Source organism: Salvia hispanica, chromosome 4, assembly GCF_029641045.1.
Source record: "Salvia hispanica isolate PSC_SH4W2 chromosome 4, Shi_PSC_v1, whole genome shotgun sequence".
NCBI classification, from domain to species: domain Eukaryota; kingdom Viridiplantae; phylum Streptophyta; class Magnoliopsida; order Lamiales; family Lamiaceae; genus Salvia; species Salvia hispanica.
In genome coordinates, this window is record NC_142695.1 from 10332849 (window position 1) to 10348596 (window position 15748).

The 15748-nt window shown below is 38.1% G+C and overlaps 4 protein-coding genes across 7 annotated transcripts; 2 read left to right on the forward strand and 2 right to left on the reverse strand.

Moving 5' to 3' along the window:
• The first annotated feature begins 1999 nt into the window (after positions 1-1999).
• Positions 2000-4717, forward strand: SBTI1.1 (subtilase family protein). Its single transcript, XM_048094207.2, has 2 exons — positions 2000-2215; positions 2327-4717. Exons 1-2 carry the CDS (start codon positions 2209-2211, stop codon positions 4618-4620), a joined length of 2301 nt encoding a protein of 766 aa, XP_047950164.1. The 5' UTR covers positions 2000-2208; the 3' UTR covers positions 4621-4717.
• Positions 4718-4953: 236 nt separating this feature from the next.
• Positions 4954-7599, reverse strand: LOC125195921 (P-loop containing nucleoside triphosphate hydrolases superfamily protein). Its single transcript, XM_048094208.2, has 7 exons — positions 7227-7599; positions 6842-6966; positions 6502-6652; positions 5899-6009; positions 5624-5762; positions 5433-5548; positions 4954-5322 (listed from the first exon to the last, which is right to left on the reverse strand). The coding sequence occupies exons 1-7, from the start codon at positions 7485-7487 to the stop codon at positions 5146-5148; spliced, it is 1080 nt and encodes a 359-aa protein (XP_047950165.1). The 5' UTR covers positions 7488-7599; the 3' UTR covers positions 4954-5145.
• Positions 7600-9712: 2113 nt separating this feature from the next.
• LOC125193832 (SET domain-containing protein) lies at positions 9713-14222 on the forward strand. Of its 4 annotated transcripts, none has more exons than XM_048091740.2 (17): positions 9713-9843; positions 9948-10038; positions 10422-10596; positions 10685-10790; positions 11014-11096; positions 11220-11246; positions 11336-11442; positions 11602-11709; positions 12055-12135; positions 12295-12359; positions 12529-12585; positions 12706-12777; positions 12883-13131; positions 13374-13489; positions 13571-13675; positions 13753-13903; positions 13995-14222. In XM_048091740.2, exons 1-16 carry the CDS (start codon positions 9790-9792, stop codon positions 13901-13903), a joined length of 1647 nt encoding a protein of 548 aa, XP_047947697.1. In that variant the 5' UTR covers positions 9713-9789; the 3' UTR covers positions 13995-14222. The 4 variants fall into 4 exon arrangements, with proteins under 4 accessions (XP_047947697.1, XP_047947698.1, XP_047947700.1 ...); XM_048091741.2 differs by having other exon boundaries at positions 13756-13903; XM_048091743.2 differs by having other exon boundaries at positions 13598-13675.
• Positions 14223-14262: 40 nt separating this feature from the next.
• Positions 14263-15423, reverse strand: LOC125193836 (uncharacterized). Its single transcript, XM_048091749.2, has 3 exons — positions 15215-15423; positions 14928-15139; positions 14263-14833 (listed from the first exon to the last, which is right to left on the reverse strand). Exons 1-3 carry the CDS (start codon positions 15405-15407, stop codon positions 14456-14458), a joined length of 783 nt encoding a protein of 260 aa, XP_047947706.1. The 5' UTR covers positions 15408-15423; the 3' UTR covers positions 14263-14455.
• Between the last annotated feature and the right edge of the window lie 325 nt (positions 15424-15748).

Here is a 15748-nt window from a genome sequence, read left to right on the forward strand (position 1 = left end):
ATTAAGTTTGCTAGCAAAACCCAACACGGATTGAAATAAACACATAGACAAGAACCAAAACATGGAAATCTATCAAAACAAAGTCATGGATTCATATTTACAAGCTCCCCTAACAAACTAGAAGTAATCCCTAAAATATAGCCACTCTTTTGTTCCCTAAATGCTTACGCCTTCAAATTGTAGTTTCCTCATCTAGCTTTTAGGCCTTTTTTTCTACTTATACAAATGCGTAGTACTCCCTCCGTTCCTCACTAAGTGAAGCATTACTTTTTAGCACGGATTTTAAGAAAGTGAAGTTTTATTAATTAAGTAGAAAGAATTAAAAAGTAGAGAGAAAAAAGTAAGAGAAGAAGTGTAAAAATGAAAATAACTCACTTAGCTTAGGACATCCAAAAAATGAATGTGAATCACTTAAAGGGACAGGGGAGTATCATTTTCATTTCTAGCACTTAAGACTTTGATCAGTTGATGAACTTAAAAAAGACATCCTTAGAGAGTGTTTTCCCCCTTTCCCCCTTTGGGTTGAGTTATCTTTTGAAGTTTTTGCCATGTTAGCTTTAGCCAAATTCTAGAAATATGCTTCTAGTATAGTGTTAGCTATTAGAAATCCGGGTTAAGCATAATTGTAAATAAGCTTGTATTGATTGTAGTATTTCTGTTAAACTATAGTAAGTCTCATTATATAAGAAGAGTTTCCACATATATCATATGCATGGAAAGATTTACTTGTTATATTATTGATTTAATCGAATTCTATTTATGAAAGAGGTCTCTGCAATCTTTACAAGAAGATTTGTGAAAATTCCAAAATTTGCTACCTTGGTCGAGATATCAGCCTACTTGGTAAAATGGGTTGGGCTATTGTAGAAAATTAGTTTTTCATGTATTTTTGAAGTTTTATTTAACATTATAAATTAAAAATAGTTACATGATAAGTTACTACTCCTTCCATCCCATAAAAATAGAAGTTCTTTCCATTTCCGTCCGTCCCATAAAAATATCACACTTCTATTTTTGGTTATTCATTTCTTCTAATGAGGTGGGCCTTATTTTCCACTAACAATAATACTTCAATTATTTTTCTTTCTACCTCTTTCTTATTTTTCAGTTATGCATTCAAGTGTCATACAAAATTCTGTTTTTTTAGATGGAGGGAGTAGATCATTCTTCTCCTTTAAATGTAGTTTACAATTGAGGAAACTGAACTACAAGGAGGAATTTCAAATGTACAATATTAATATAATTCCGCCATAGTTGAAGCGTTTCTTTTTTGCACGAAAAGTCAGAAAAAAATGTTTATTAAGTTTAATGAAGAGATGATGAAAGTAAGAGAGAAAAAAAAAACTAGGAAAAAATAAGCTAGAACTTTTTATCTAGTATATTTTTTATTTATTTTCCCCCAAAAGAAAAGAAGACAAAAAAACACCATTTTTCTGGGCGCACCATTGATCAACTGTAGAGGGGGTTTAAGAATAGAATACTGAAAGTCTGAATTAAGGGTTTTAGGATTTCAGTCTTGCCCATTTTTTGTTGTTTCAAGTTATGTAGGATTTAGCTTTAAAAATTGGGTAACAACAGTAAACAACAACCAATTATAAATTATAACACCAACAAAAACATCATAACAAAATTCAGTGCCATAAAAAAACATTCAAAGCAGCAAAGAGCCATATCTAATGAATTTTAAGATCAAATATCCAACTCTACTGGGGAGTGATGATAAAGTTGAAATCAATGTTCAAAGGAATGGTCCATCCTCACTACTAAAGAAGGAAGAAAAAAGAGCACGAGATATTCGAGAGAGATCACCGGTTCGGTCCATCAAATCTAGTGATGAGGAAGAAGCCTTGAAGTAGAAGCAAGGCTAGTATGATGGCTGCTGGTCCATTTTGTCCACAAACCAAATCACCACTACATACTATCATTGCAATATGTCTTTGATTCTATTCTAACCATCTCTTTTGAGTACTAATCGTTTCTTAGAATGCAGATTTTCGAAGAATTCTGGATTGTTCTGAATAAAAGTTGCTGTCACTCATCAAACTGGTGCAGCTTTTGTTCTGATCTTTCTCCAATTCATCAGTGACAGGATAGCACGCCTCAGCTTACATTTCTCCATCTATAAATGTCTCACTCCATTCAGAGTGCAGTGCAGCCACTAAGTTTCTGACCAACAACTGCAATTGGTTCTTGATTTTGAGAAGCGTTATGGCAGGTAAAAAGTTGATCTTTTTCAAGAACAAATGCATGCAAGTTTTACTATACATTGTCCACGATTTATTTTTTATGCCTTGAAATTGTTGCTTATTCTGCTGATTTCCTACAGAGGCAGCTATGATACTAAGGACTATCCTCCTAGTTCTGGCACTGAATGTTGTTTCAACTTCTTATGCTGCCATGGACTCGAACGCATACGTTGTCCACATGGACAAGTCCAAGATGAGAGCTTTCGACGTCTCTGTTGGAACGTCGAGAAGATGGTATGAAGCAATGATTCAGTCTATCAATGTAGACTCAGGAGGAGGAGAGGAGGCAGAGCTCCTTTATGTCTATGAAAATGTCATTTCTGGCTTCTCTGCAAGGCTGTCAAAGCAGCATCTTGAGTCTCTAGCCAAAGCGGACGGGTTCCTCTCTGCCACCATGGATGAACTATACAACCTTCACACAACTCATTCACCTCATTTCCTTGGCCTAGAAGAGGGGATAGGCTTGTGGGATGCTGAGAATCTGGCCTCTGATGTGATCATTGGGGTGGTCGATACAGGAATATGGCCGGAGCACCCCAGCTTCCGTAGCAAGGGCCTGCCACCGGTGCCCTCTCGTTGGAGAGGGAAATGTAAGGCTGGTCCCAAATTCGCAGCCTCGAATTGCAACCGGAAGCTTGTTGGTGCAAAGGCCTTCTTCAAAGGGTATGAGGCCATTGCTGGGAGGGTGAATGAGACCTCCGACTACCGGTCCCCTCGTGACTCCCAGGGCCATGGCACGCACACTTCTTCGACTGCAGGAGGGAATCTTGTTAAAGGCGCGAGCTTCCTAGGCCTGGCTAAAGGGACAGCAAGTGGCATGAGATACACAGCAAGAATTGCAGCATACAAGGCTTGCTACCAACTTGGATGTGCAACTTCTGATATAGTAGCTGCAATGGAGCAAGCAGTCAGTGATGGTGTGGATGTGCTGTCTCTGTCGCTGGGAGGCGTCGCGAAGCCTTACTACGCGGACAGCATGGCCATTGCAGCATTCGGTGCGGTTAAAAAGGGAGTCTTTGTCTCAGCCTCAGCTGGCAACTCAGGACCCTCGGGTTCCTCCGTTAGCAACATTGCACCGTGGATGGCAACCGTTGCTGCAAGCTACATGGACCGCGTTTTTCCAGCCAGAGTCGAGCTTGGTGATGGCCAGATTCTCCTTGGCACCTCACTCTACTCGGGGAAGGCTCCCACCACGCCATTGCATCTGGCATACGATGACACTGCAGGTGGCCGTGTCGCTAGGTTCTGCATCGCCAACTCCCTCTCCCCGAGGCTAGTCAAGGGGAGGATTGTCATATGTGACAGAGGGATAAACAGCAGAGTTGAGAAAGGAGAGCAAGTGAGGATGGCTGGTGGAGCCGGCATGATCCTTGCAAATGGCGAGAATCAAGGCGAGGAGCTGCTAGCGGACGCCCACATCTTGCCTGCTGCATCTCTTGGAGCTGCAGCATCAAAGGCAGTCAAAATGTACTCAAACTCAACCACCAATGCAACTGCAGTGCTCACATTTGAAGGGGCAGTCTACAACAGCCCAGCCCCGGTCATGGCCGCATTCTCCTCACGCGGGCCTAGTCTGTTCGGACCAGACATTATCAAACCAGACATCACTGCACCAGGAGTGAACATTCTTGCAGCATGGCCACCAAACATAAGCCCCACAGAGCTCACAAGCGACAGGAGACGCATTCGTTTCAACATTGTATCAGGCACTTCCATGTCCTGCCCCCACATCAGTGGCCTAGCAGCACTGCTCAAATCACGGCACAGAAAGTGGTCACCTGAAGCAATCAAATCAGCTATGATGACTACAGCCTACATTCTTGACTCACAAGGCTCACCAATAGCAGATGTGGCCTCAGCAGGCTCAAGCTCCGCCACCCCCTTTGCGTTTGGCTCTGGCCACGTCAGCCCCCAGAAGGCGGCTGATCCGGGCTTGATCTACGACATCTCCACCAAAGACTACCTCACTTACTTTTGCAGCCTAAGCTACAACTCCACACAAATAGGCCTCTTCTTTGGAGGGAACTTCACCTGTCCAGATGCTTCTGATTTCCAAACCGGAGACCTAAACTACCCTTCTTTTGCTGTCCAATTCAGCAGCAGTGCTAAAAACACAACGTCAACATTTAAAAGAACAGTAACCAACGTTGGCATTGCGGTCAGCAGTTATGCTGTCAAAGTGTCTGAACCCCAAGGTATATCGATCATCGTAAGGCCTCGAGTATTGAATTTTAGGAAGATTGGACAAAAGTTAAGCTACAAAGTGACCTTCATTGCAAAAGGGATAGTATCCACTAACTTCTCATTTGGCTCTCTTGTGTGGAATTCGGATAATCATTCTGTTAGGAGTCCTATTGCAGTAACGTGGCTGTAGGAGAATGAACAAACGAATTCTCACCATCAATTTCAAGAATCTGTGATTTGATCAATTTCAAGATTATGATTTCAAAGCATCCGGAGTAATTTATATTTTCATGAGTGATCAAGCAACAATCAATGCGATGGGGTTGACACAATAAAATTCATTTTCCCTTGTTATAGAAGTGTGCGTGATTGATGCTATGAAATTTCATTCGTAACAAGAATTTTCGACCCAAACAAAGAAGAAAAAAACTACTCTCCATCCTACAATAATAAGAACCTTCATTTTGTCATCTACTAGTACAAGTGTACATCTTATCATAAAAATGGAACTGCAAAACAATGATTGTGACAACAAGTAAAACGTGAGTATTTTCTAGTATAAAGAAAAGCGTTATTCATCTGGCTGATTAATGCAGCACGTTTACATATGGTACAACATTGAATGAGATCCAACGACTAACAAAAATGAGGAAAACATAACTTACAAATAAATTCAAATAAAAATGCTAATAACCCCTCAAAGCCCTCTCTCTCTCTAAGCCTTCTGCTTCCCCTTGTTGAGTCTGTCCAGTTCTGCCTCCGCATTCTTGAGGTGTTCTCTCAATGCGGATACTCTCTGCTCCACCTCTTCTAATGTGCCTCGAGTGATGGATGGTTGGTACACGGATAGAAAATTGCGCGAAAATGCTTTCAATGCTTCAACCCCACAAACCTGTTACTCAAAACTCATCAATTATAGTGATCATACATAACCAAGAATCATTGTAATCATTACAGTGAACATACATCATTTCTTTGTGACAATCTATATTACATACATACCTCTTGGGGCAACAATGGCAGCTTAGTGATGTTGAAGTCGTCATATAGCATGTAAAACTGATTCAGGTATTTCTGCTGCATGCGCATTCTAGCTTTGAGCAACTTTGACTCCACAACTGAGAAGGACAGTGCAACTATTTAGTAATGAAATGGATTTGGAAGGAAGAAAATATTATAGTGACGTAATTTACCTTCTTCGTCATAAATTACTTGGTTAATGATGATATTATGAGTATCAATCTCGAATTTAGTAAGCTCCTGCACGAGCCGTTCAGTTTCATAAAGAGAGAGGAATTCTGGAATGCAGACACAGACGAAGGTTGTCAAATCCTGCCAAAAGAGAACGGTACAACATCAGGATTTTTAGGACAGTAAATGTAAACATGGGTATTGTTCAATTACTGAATTGGCTTTCTGGGACAATGATATACGAAAAATGTCGACTAAGAGCCATTTAAAATCTTACGGGATCCTTAAACTGCTTGTTCACTTGTTCAATCACTTCTTTCATGCCCTCAAGTTTTCCAAGGATAGCGTCTTCATTGAATTCATCACCGACACCAAGGAGGCGAGTCATCTGCCATGAAAAAAACCGAGAGTAGGTTATTTTCATGAATGAATCAACAACACATAGGAAATTAAAAATTAATAACTGAACTATTGAGCACCACAGCAGCTGAGAGAGTGTGAGAGAGCCAGAGAGGGAAAGAAAATGAAATGTGGCAAAAAATGTTTTTGGAGAACTCAGCGCATCATAAGCTATTTGTCATAATGAGATTCATATGAAAGAACAGAAAACCTAGACCAGCATTAACGTACAAGATACACCCAATAGAAGAGTAAAGTATATACTTTGGGGACTAGAATAACATAAAACTGCATCATCAATCTTGATAATTAATAAGTATGAACATAATAAAGAAATAGAAGCGGCAATTCTTATAAATTTATTGAAATTATCAAAAGTACTACCAATCCTTCTTATAGGAAGAATCACCTTAGTCTCAACCTTGTAATTGATTTTTTTCAATAACAACTGTAGTACACTTAATGAAAGAGCGAATCATACTTGGCTCAACAAGCCACCAAATCTGTTCTTTAAGCTCATAATCTTTGCAAGCCCTTTCTCTAAGGTTGAAGGAAACTGTAGCAACCGTAGGGTGTGGCCGGTTGGAGCTGTATCGAATACTATGACAGAGTAATCCATGGTTTGCACAAGCCTGGAGAATATTCCAAAAGTTAATCATGTCTTCTTCAGGAAGACCAATGTAATACACAAATCCATTTGCTTACACTAAGTAGATAGGTTTAAATTCCTCAATGAAGGATGGAAAATGCATAATAAGTGACGTTCGATAGAAAGAAAAACCATTTGCCAAAGGCAACGACATAGTAGACTTCAGACTTACTTTAGCATTTCCGCAAAACTCATTGCCTCATCGATTCCTGGTATAGAATTTGCTAGTTCTGACACAAATCCATCAGTTGCATCTGATCCAAGAGAGTCTTCATGTTCCACAGTCGGATCAATTTCCTAGAAAAGGAATCCCATTCAATGAAATGAATCGAGTAGAAAAACAATTCGAAACAAAAAACAGATCTTTTGATACATTCAACGCCTTAAATGAATCGAGTAGAAAAACTAATTAACATCGGTTAGGTGATAAGATTGGAACTCCAACACGAATCAAATTAAGTTCACATGATCGAGAATCAATCGCTACATCAATAAAATGATGAATAAAAGTTCAATTAGCTGGAAACATTGCGAAAGTGGCGAGGGAATAATTGTACCATTGCATACAAGTTGGAGAAGCCATTAACAAGCGAGGGAGACTTGGTGAACTTCTGCTGGAAGGCATCGCTTAGATTGTGGGCAGGATCAGTGGAGATGATGAGCACAGATTCACGGACGCTGGCGAGCAAAATTGAGATGATGGAGCTGCAGGTGGTTTTGCCGACGCCGCCTTTGCCGCCGACGAAAATCCACTTCAAGGAGTCCTGCTCCAGTACGTTCTGCACCGTCCCCTCCGGAAACTCTGCGTTGGATCCCATCGATCGATATGTATCAATTCAGTTGCAATTTGTTTGGGGATTTTTAACCGGCACTTGGAGTGAGGGAAGTCCGATTCTTTTCTTCGTCTCCTTCCCATCAATTTTCTTCAGTATTCCAACTTTACGCTATTTGCGATTCCACCCCCACTCTTTCGCGTATTACCAAATAGGGATTCAGTAAAGGAATGATATAAAGGATTTAAATTCATCGGCATAAATTAACGGGAATTGATTTATTATTGTTGATAATAAATACTCCCCCCCATCAATTTGTCACTTAGTTTTAGAAAATGTACTACTAAAATGTAAATTGAAAAAAGTAAGTGAAATTTGAGTCTTACTTTAATACTATATTAATTTTATAATAAAATGTGAATAAAATGAGTTAGTTAAATGATCACCACTAAAAATGATAAAAGTGAAATGTGACAAATTTTTAGGGACAATCAAAAATAAAAAATAAGTGATATATTTTCAGGGACGGATGCAATACTCCATCCATTCACCAAAAATAATATGATTTACAAAAGAGACTAATTTTAATAATAAACTAGTAAAGTACTACTAAAGAAAAGAGATATGAAAATAAGTAAAAAAATTATGAGAGATGAGAAAAAAAATAATAGAGATAAGCATAATGTTTCCATGTATGAAATGTGCCTATTTTTCATATACACCCCTTAATGGCAAAATGATAGTATAATTTTTTATGTAGGTGGATGAGTAATATAATACTCATATAATTTTGGATCATATGTATTCTATGGATGGAGTAATATAATACTCATATAATTTTGGATCATATGTATTCTAAAATACTTTGTAGCAAATTAAAATTATAATTATTACTCCCTCCATTTCATTTTAGAAGTCTAATTGACTTTGACAAGTGTTTTAAAATATACTTACAATGAAAAATTGGTGAAAAAGAGAGTAATAGAATATAGGTTATGAGTGACTCCCTCTGTTTTCTCATAGTTGAGACAAAACTTTTCGACATGGAATTTTAAGAAATGGATGTTAAGTGTATTAAATAAACAGATAAAAGAGTAAGAGAAAAAAAAATGAAAAAATAAAATAGAAAGTGAATAAAATAGAGAGAAAAAAGTAAGATAAAATAAGTAAAAAAATAAAAATGACTCAACTATTAGAAAACTTCTCGAAATAGAAAAATGACTCAACTATAACAGGAGTAGAACGAAATGAATATTACTCCTCCTATTTATGGAATATTTTTACTGCTAACTCCTAATATGAAAAAAGACTAAAATATTTTGATTAGTCACTTTAACTCAGTGGATATATATTGATCCCATGATACAATGTTACTATAAATTACTAATCTTAGCCCTCCTTGAATGTTGTTCATCTATCCAAGATGACGTGATATTACGTTGTGAAAAATTAATATTGACAATTTAAAATAGCATATAATAAATTAATAACCAAATAAGATAACTAATATTATTATAGGTTCAATATTACTTATACAGATTTCGATATACAAAAAGTATTTATCTCACTTTGATATATTCGGATTTGGATCCTGTGCTGTGCAATCAATCATAACAGGGAATGGATGCTGTTACAAACAAACCATTATTATACTTATAAATTTTAACATTAAAATATTAATCTTTTTTATACAAAATTATGTATTTTGAATAACATCATCCCCTGTTGTAGTTGATTGTACAACAGAGGATCCAAACCCGATATATTAAGTCTATACATCAGTTGTCAATCATCAAAGAAAAGAAATGATTTTTAATCAACACTACTGCCTATCATCTTCTACGATACTAATACCATGCTGCAAATTAATCCAACTGGTTGAGTGAGTCATAACTCGGTCTTATTTTGGAGGTTCTGTGCCAATAGAAATAAATCCAACTTTAGTTCGTAAACAAAAACAATGTTCAAAATGGAACAGTTTGTCAGACCAATCCAATTTCCTACAAATCATACTACTACACAACCCCAATAGGCCAATACATTGCCGCAGTAGTTTCATTGCTGGTATTTATAATTTGAACTCCTTTTAATTATGGTATTTATCGTACCCAATTATCTGTCAAAAGGCTTTAAAAAAGTTTTTAATAAAATCATTGTTTAAAATACTCCAACCATAAATTTTTTTTTGCTTAAACACAATTTGTAATTAATCTAAAAACTTCTCTAAAACCAATAATAATTTATTTATAACCAAAAAAATTCCCTTAGGGCTCCACGCAAACCCCATTATTCGAAAGCTGCTTCTATTTCTAAAACCTTCCAACTTGGGAGCTTTACAGTCCCAACAATGGCGATGGCTACTGAAGATACCAAGCTTGAGCTTTTCCTTCAGTGGCTCAATGTTCGTCGACACTTCTAAACTGAACAATATTAGTAGTTAATTTTTTACGATCCAATTCTCAATTCGGAAAAAAACAACCATTGAAAAAAGGCTTTTGAATTCAGGTCAATGGAGCGGACTTACGTGGTTGTGAAATCAAATACTGCAATTCCAGTAAAGGGTTCGGAATTTTTTCATCCAATGATGCTCCTGATGGTAAAGTATTTACTTTTATTTTCACTTAAAAATTCAGTCTTGAATGTTGATTTATATTTGCTTTTATCTGCTTAGCTATTAATGTTTCACAGAAATTTGAATAGTGGCAGTCTGGAGCGTTTTGGTAATGACATTCATCATCCTTTTTGGAACTTGAAACCTAGTGATGTATTGTTTCATGATCCCGTATTTTAATGAAAAAAAGTAACATATAAAGTGGAGTATTTAGGATAGATTGCCTCTGAGAATCCATTAAGTTTGTTAGTGTAGTTAAATGTAGATCCTTGAGTAGCTATAAAACTCCAATTTTGGTTATTGCAGATTTCTTTTCCTTCAGTTTTTCCTGCCAATCATCTGATTGATTTAACTGCTTGTAAATTCAGGAATTTTTCTGGTGATTCCACTTGATCTAGCTATAACTCCGATGAAGGTCCTGGAAGATCCGTTAATCGGACCTGCGTGTAGGTCAATGTTTGAGGAAGGCGAAGTAGATGACCGATTCTTGGTGATGGTCTTTCTGACAGTGGAGCGACTAAGAAAGAACTCAACGTGGAAACCGTATGTATATAATGTATTTTTCATTTGTACTTTGTAATGTGGAAGTTTTATCTTGGATGACAATAAATGTCTTGTGACTTAATCTCAGATATCTTGATATGCTCCCTACTGAGTTTGGAAGTACACTTTGGTTTAGCGATGATGATCTTTTAGAGCTAAAGGGCACAACATTGTATCGGGCTACTGAACTTCTGGTAAAGATGCATTAATTTGCTTAAAGTTCCATTTTGGCTGATAGAAATGTCAGGATTGCACTTATGCTTTGCAACCTCGACAACATTCTGTAGCACCTAGTGCTTTATGTGGTCAAAACAAAATTGTTAGTGATTATTCACACTAACTAACTTGTCATTTTATTTGCGTTGCTCTGATATTTACTATTAGCATATGTGACTGAAGACAGGTTTCTGTTAACAGAAGAAAAGTTTAAAGACTTTGTTCGACGAGAAAGTGAAAAAGTTGGTGGACAAACTTTTGGCTCTTGATGGAAATCCAGAAAGGTGAGTGCAGACTGTAACTTAGATTTTCACTTTCACATCACTGCAGGCAAATTTTTTACGTTGGTAATGGTAACAGACAAACAGTCCATTTTTTGAGTTTAACTTCCTTGTTGGTTTTGACAGTCAAGTGAGATTTGAAGACTTCCTTTGGTATGTCCAGACCACCTTCTGCTTCTATACACTTAAAATGTCAAGACTAAAGCTTTAAGAAAGGCCATTGATATGAAACATCCTTACAGGGCAAATTCAATATTCTGGACCCGGGCTCTTAATATTCCTTTCCCAAGCTCTTATGTCTTCCAAACAGGTCAACCGGAGCAAGAGTGTGGAAGCAGCAATGCTCCTGGTGGGTCTGCCAATCACGATTATACTGAAAAGTTGGCAAATGGGGAAAATCGCTATTACTTCCAACAATTTATTAACTTTATACTTCCTTTGGTTCTTTGGTTTACATAATTGATTATGTCGTTTCGGTTCTTAAAAATGTGCTGTTGTGTTTTCTCAGCTACTGAGATGAACGGATCAAGCCAAGTTTCTGGATCTGAACCTGCCTCACAAGCAGATTCTATATTCGTTGAGGGTCTAGTGCCTGGCATTGATTTTTGCAATCATGGTAATCTAACTATCTTAATTAAATGTTCAATGTTTTTGATATGCAGTTTGCTCATTTGGTGCATTTTACTTTAAGCCACCGTTTCACACCATTTTCCTTCTACTTTCCATGCTTTTCTTCGTATATATACTGGTTGGTGATGCACTATAAAGGTTTTTTTCTAGATAAATCAATATACTTTTAGAAGGAATAGATTGCGAGTAGCTTCCTGTATAGTAACTTCTCAAGATTAATTGACGAAGATATGCCAACCACTCATAATTCATGTTTGGTATATTACGAGTTTACGACTTGAAAGAGATTCTCATGTCATTCTGTTGTCATTCTGCGAAACTCTTTGTCTAGATATAAAGGCAGCGGCAACATGGGAGGTTGATGGAAGTGGATCATTGACAGGAACCCCTTTCTCTATGTACCTTCTTTCTGGTACAATTCTTCGACTTGTCATTAATTACTGTAATTAGGCGGGGTTCTTCCTTTCTGAAGCATATTGTACTATATAAACATATTTTTAGCTAAATGTAGTTAATTTAGAAAAAAAAAGTAGATTTTAACGAAACGCTAAGTTTTTCTTCCCCTCATCAGCTGGGGTCATCCCTATCCAAGGTGAAAAAGAGATATCTATCAGTTATGGTGCCAAGGGAAATGAGGTATGCCGAATTTCTGGAAACTTCTCTTCGAAATTCTCCCCTTTAACTTTTTGACCAGTGTATTTCTTTTAAAGTTTATTTTAGAATTATGCAAGTATTGCTTCATATATGGAGTATTTTATTTGACCCTTTTTTGTAGAGTTCTTTGATCAATTTAGATTTGTTGCAGGAGCTTCTTTTCCTTTATGGATTTATAGTAAAGGACAACTCAGATGACTATCTAATGGTAATGTTCCTACCAATGTACAATTTCTTCCCTTTCATCTTATTAGAACTCTCTCTCTGATTTTATTATGTTGTTTTATATCTTCACCATTGACATCGTTTCCATGCATAAACGATGCAGTTACATTATCCTGTGGAAGCAATTTCCGATATGCCCTTTTCAGAGGGTAAACTGCTGCTTCTTGAAGAACAGGTGCTTGATTGAGTACCACACTCTACTTTTCCTAAATACATACTTCGTGTTTTAACTTCTGTGGTGCAGGTAGATAATCCTTTGGTCCATTTTTGGTCTTTGCAGAAAGGTGAATTAAGGTGTCTTTTGACGAGAAATTTGCTAGATAATGGCTTTTTTCCTGAGTGCACCTCACCTCGAGGCACTAAGAGCATGGAATATGATGACGACCAGGGGTTCGATTATAAGAGTGCACGCCGCACGATACCCTCGTATGCTAATAAACTTGTTTTCCCTGAAAAGTTCTTAACTGCATTGAGAACAGTTACCATGAAGGAAAGCGAACTTCAGCAAGTCTTTTCATTACTTGAGGAGGTGCGTGCACTAGGCCATCATCTTTCCGTCCTTAACTATTATATCCTCTCGTGTTTCTCTCTACTTGCATAATTCTTCATGGTTATTGAGTGTGTGAAATTACTAAAGAACTATTATATCGATTTTTAGAACTTAAATTTCTTCTGCTTTTGTCTCCAATCAGCATGATATTTGTGGATGATCATATTTTAGTTATTTATTCGTCAATTTTCCCAACCGAATTCTGAGAATCGTTATTGTAGGCTGTCGGATCTGGAGGAGAGAGACGACCGTCTGAAACTGAAGTTCGAACGGCTATATGGGAGGCTTGTGGGAATTGCGGTGCTTTGCAATTGATTGTCGATCTTCTTAACATGAAGTAATATTTACCTTTACAATTATTGTCGAATCAACTCTAAATTTCTATTAAGCTCACATCTTGAGATGCTGGAGTAATGAGATTTTTTGAATGCTATCCGTGCGAAAGGTTGATGGAACTCGAAGAGGGCTCAGGCACTGAAGAGAGCGATGCCGAGTTGCTTAAGAAAGCTGAGGGCGGCGCAAGGTAATGATAACAGTGCCAGCTTCGGTTTCAACATAAACTGTATGCCAAGGCCAGATTAATCAGTTTTGTTTTCGCAGCAGCAACGGCTCTGTTCCGATGAGCAGGACGAGGTGGGCTAGTATAGTATACCGTCAAGGCCAGAAAGAGCTCACGCGTCGATTCCTACGGGAGGCAGAGCATGCCCTGCAGTTAGCATTGAGCGAGGACACAACTAAGACATCTAGCTAGGTACATTTACACAACAATTTTGAGATCGTTGCTACATTTATATATTACTACAATTTAATCTATTACTCAAAAACTGTTCTTTCTTCAATAGGTTTCACAAACATCAGCGAAGATGACTGAATTACTACATTTGGAAGCAAGTGCAGAAAGGTTACTCACTTTCAGCTATGGTTTTTTTCAATTTGAAACAAGGCATGTTCATGAACATGTCAAATAAATTCAGATGTGGTACATGGATAAATTAATATTTTTGAAATATTTTATACAGGCAACTAAAAAGATGCCTTTCAATAATAATATGCTCGGATTGAAGTTGTCATTTTTCTATTTCGTGCATTTTAAACAATACTTTGTAGAACTAATAATAATGCGAAATTTCGAATTTTACTCACACTATCCAATATCCATTCAAATTCTCAACTAAGTAGAAATTAGTCAGTTTCTTGGTATACATAGGCTAACAATATAATTTCCAATGATCTATCACACACATCACATGTGAGATCATTTTCATCAACCACTCGCCAAAATTGTGGGCACTACTCATGGAAGTCATTCATCCAAGCCAGCGACATTGCGCAGAGTCCAGCCGATTCCGTAGGCGGCGGCGCCAGCCACTGCGCCGTTGAAGAGCGTTATACCCATGGAGGCTGCATAGTTCTGGCCTGCAAACTTGGCCTTGGCAATTCCCAAAAGGGCGAGGGCGAGCGCGGAGAGCACGCACGCCCCTATGAACTTGATCTGGTCGTTGTCCGTGAAGGGGATGAGGATGATGAATGCTAGGATGGGAGCACATCCAAACACCTGAAACGCCACGAACGTGATGAGCCCGTTCTTCCATGGTTTCTCCGATTGCTCCTCCGCTCCCACCCCCCTCGCCATTTTCTCATCCACCATTATGTCCGGATACTTGTTGAAGATGCTCACAACCTAAAAACAAAAATTTTGGTCACTATACGTGCATTATATATATAGGGTCCTGTTAGGTTGCTAGCTATCTTAAATTGCTAACTGCTAACTATACCATGTCTGCATCAGCAGCATCCATCCCAAGCTGCTGATAGCGACGGAGCAGGTCTTCCTGCTGAGCTCCCCGTTGGTTTTCGACGTCCCATTGCGCGACGCTCCTCTCCTTGGCAGAGACGGCTTTCTCAGTGCTGGTCGACATAAAATCGCCAAACCCCATGGAAATCCCATCGGCCACAAGATTGGCAAATCCCAACACCAAAACGTCAACTGCATGCAACACACTAAATATTAATCCATCAATATATCTATACAAAGATGGAGTGTATAGGGAAAGGAATTAACCGGAAGAAAGGCGGCCGGCGGAGATGGAGGAGATGAGGGAGAAGGAGGTAATGATGGCGTCGAGGCCTGCATACACAATGCTCTTCACGAATTCCCCTTTCCAAGGCTCTTTGGGCCTTTGGCTTTTCCTATTTCCGCCATCGCCATTGCCATTCACTAGGAGAGGAGCATTAGTATTACTATTATTTTCCATTCTGATAAAATATTTTGCAGTTAATTTACTTCACCGAATCAATTAATAAATCTACCATGCATTCGTGGCAGCATGCATGGGATTCTCTCACCACGTGTCGTGAGCTCAAATGGTTACCAGAGTTTTACGTGGTCAAGATGCGCACGTGTGCCTTTTTCATGGGCCTAGTGCTTTATGGAGCTCGTGGCATCCACACGCTCAGATATTCAACCCGTTTACCCGAATACCCGACTCCGATTGGAATCCACAATGTTCATTTTTATGAAAGACATCAAAGCGATAAAGCGAGTAGACATTCTAAACAATGCAACAAAATTGAGTAAATTAGTAACAATTCTGAT

What these genes read in the sequence shown, in the direction of transcription:
- LOC125195921 (XM_048094208.2), bottom strand. Translation starts at nt 7,487, where the DNA reads ATGGGATCCAACGCAGAGTTTCCGGAGGGGACGGTGCAGAACGTACTG. An exon ending in TTGGTGGCTTGTTGAGCCAA is followed by an intron (nt 6,010 to 6,501) that starts GTATGATTCGCT and finishes TTTTCATGGCAG; the next exon opens with ATGACTCGCCTCCTTGGTGT. An exon ending in ACAAGCAGTTTAAGGATCCC is followed by an intron (nt 5,763 to 5,898) that starts GTAAGATTTTAA and finishes CTCTTTTGGCAG; the next exon opens with GATTTGACAACCTTCGTCTG.
- LOC125193832 (XM_048091740.2), top strand. Translation starts at nt 9,790, where the DNA reads ATGGCGATGGCTACTGAAGATACCAAGCTTGAGCTTTTCCTTCAGTGG. An exon ending in TCTTTTCATTACTTGAGGAG is followed by an intron (nt 13,132 to 13,373) that starts GTGCGTGCACTA and finishes TCGTTATTGTAG; the next exon opens with GCTGTCGGATCTGGAGGAGA. An exon ending in AAAGCTGAGGGCGGCGCAAG is followed by an intron (nt 13,676 to 13,752) that starts GTAATGATAACA and finishes TTGTTTTCGCAG; the next exon opens with CAGCAACGGCTCTGTTCCGA.
- LOC125193836 (XM_048091749.2), bottom strand. Translation starts at nt 15,407, where the DNA reads ATGGAAAATAATAGTAATACTAATGCTCCTCTCCTAGTGAATGGCAAT. An exon ending in CGCCGGCCGCCTTTCTTCCG is followed by an intron (nt 15,140 to 15,214) that starts GTTAATTCCTTT and finishes TGTTGCATGCAG; the next exon opens with TTGACGTTTTGGTGTTGGGA. An exon ending in ATGCTGCTGATGCAGACATG is followed by an intron (nt 14,834 to 14,927) that starts GTATAGTTAGCA and finishes TTTTGTTTTTAG; the next exon opens with GTTGTGAGCATCTTCAACAA.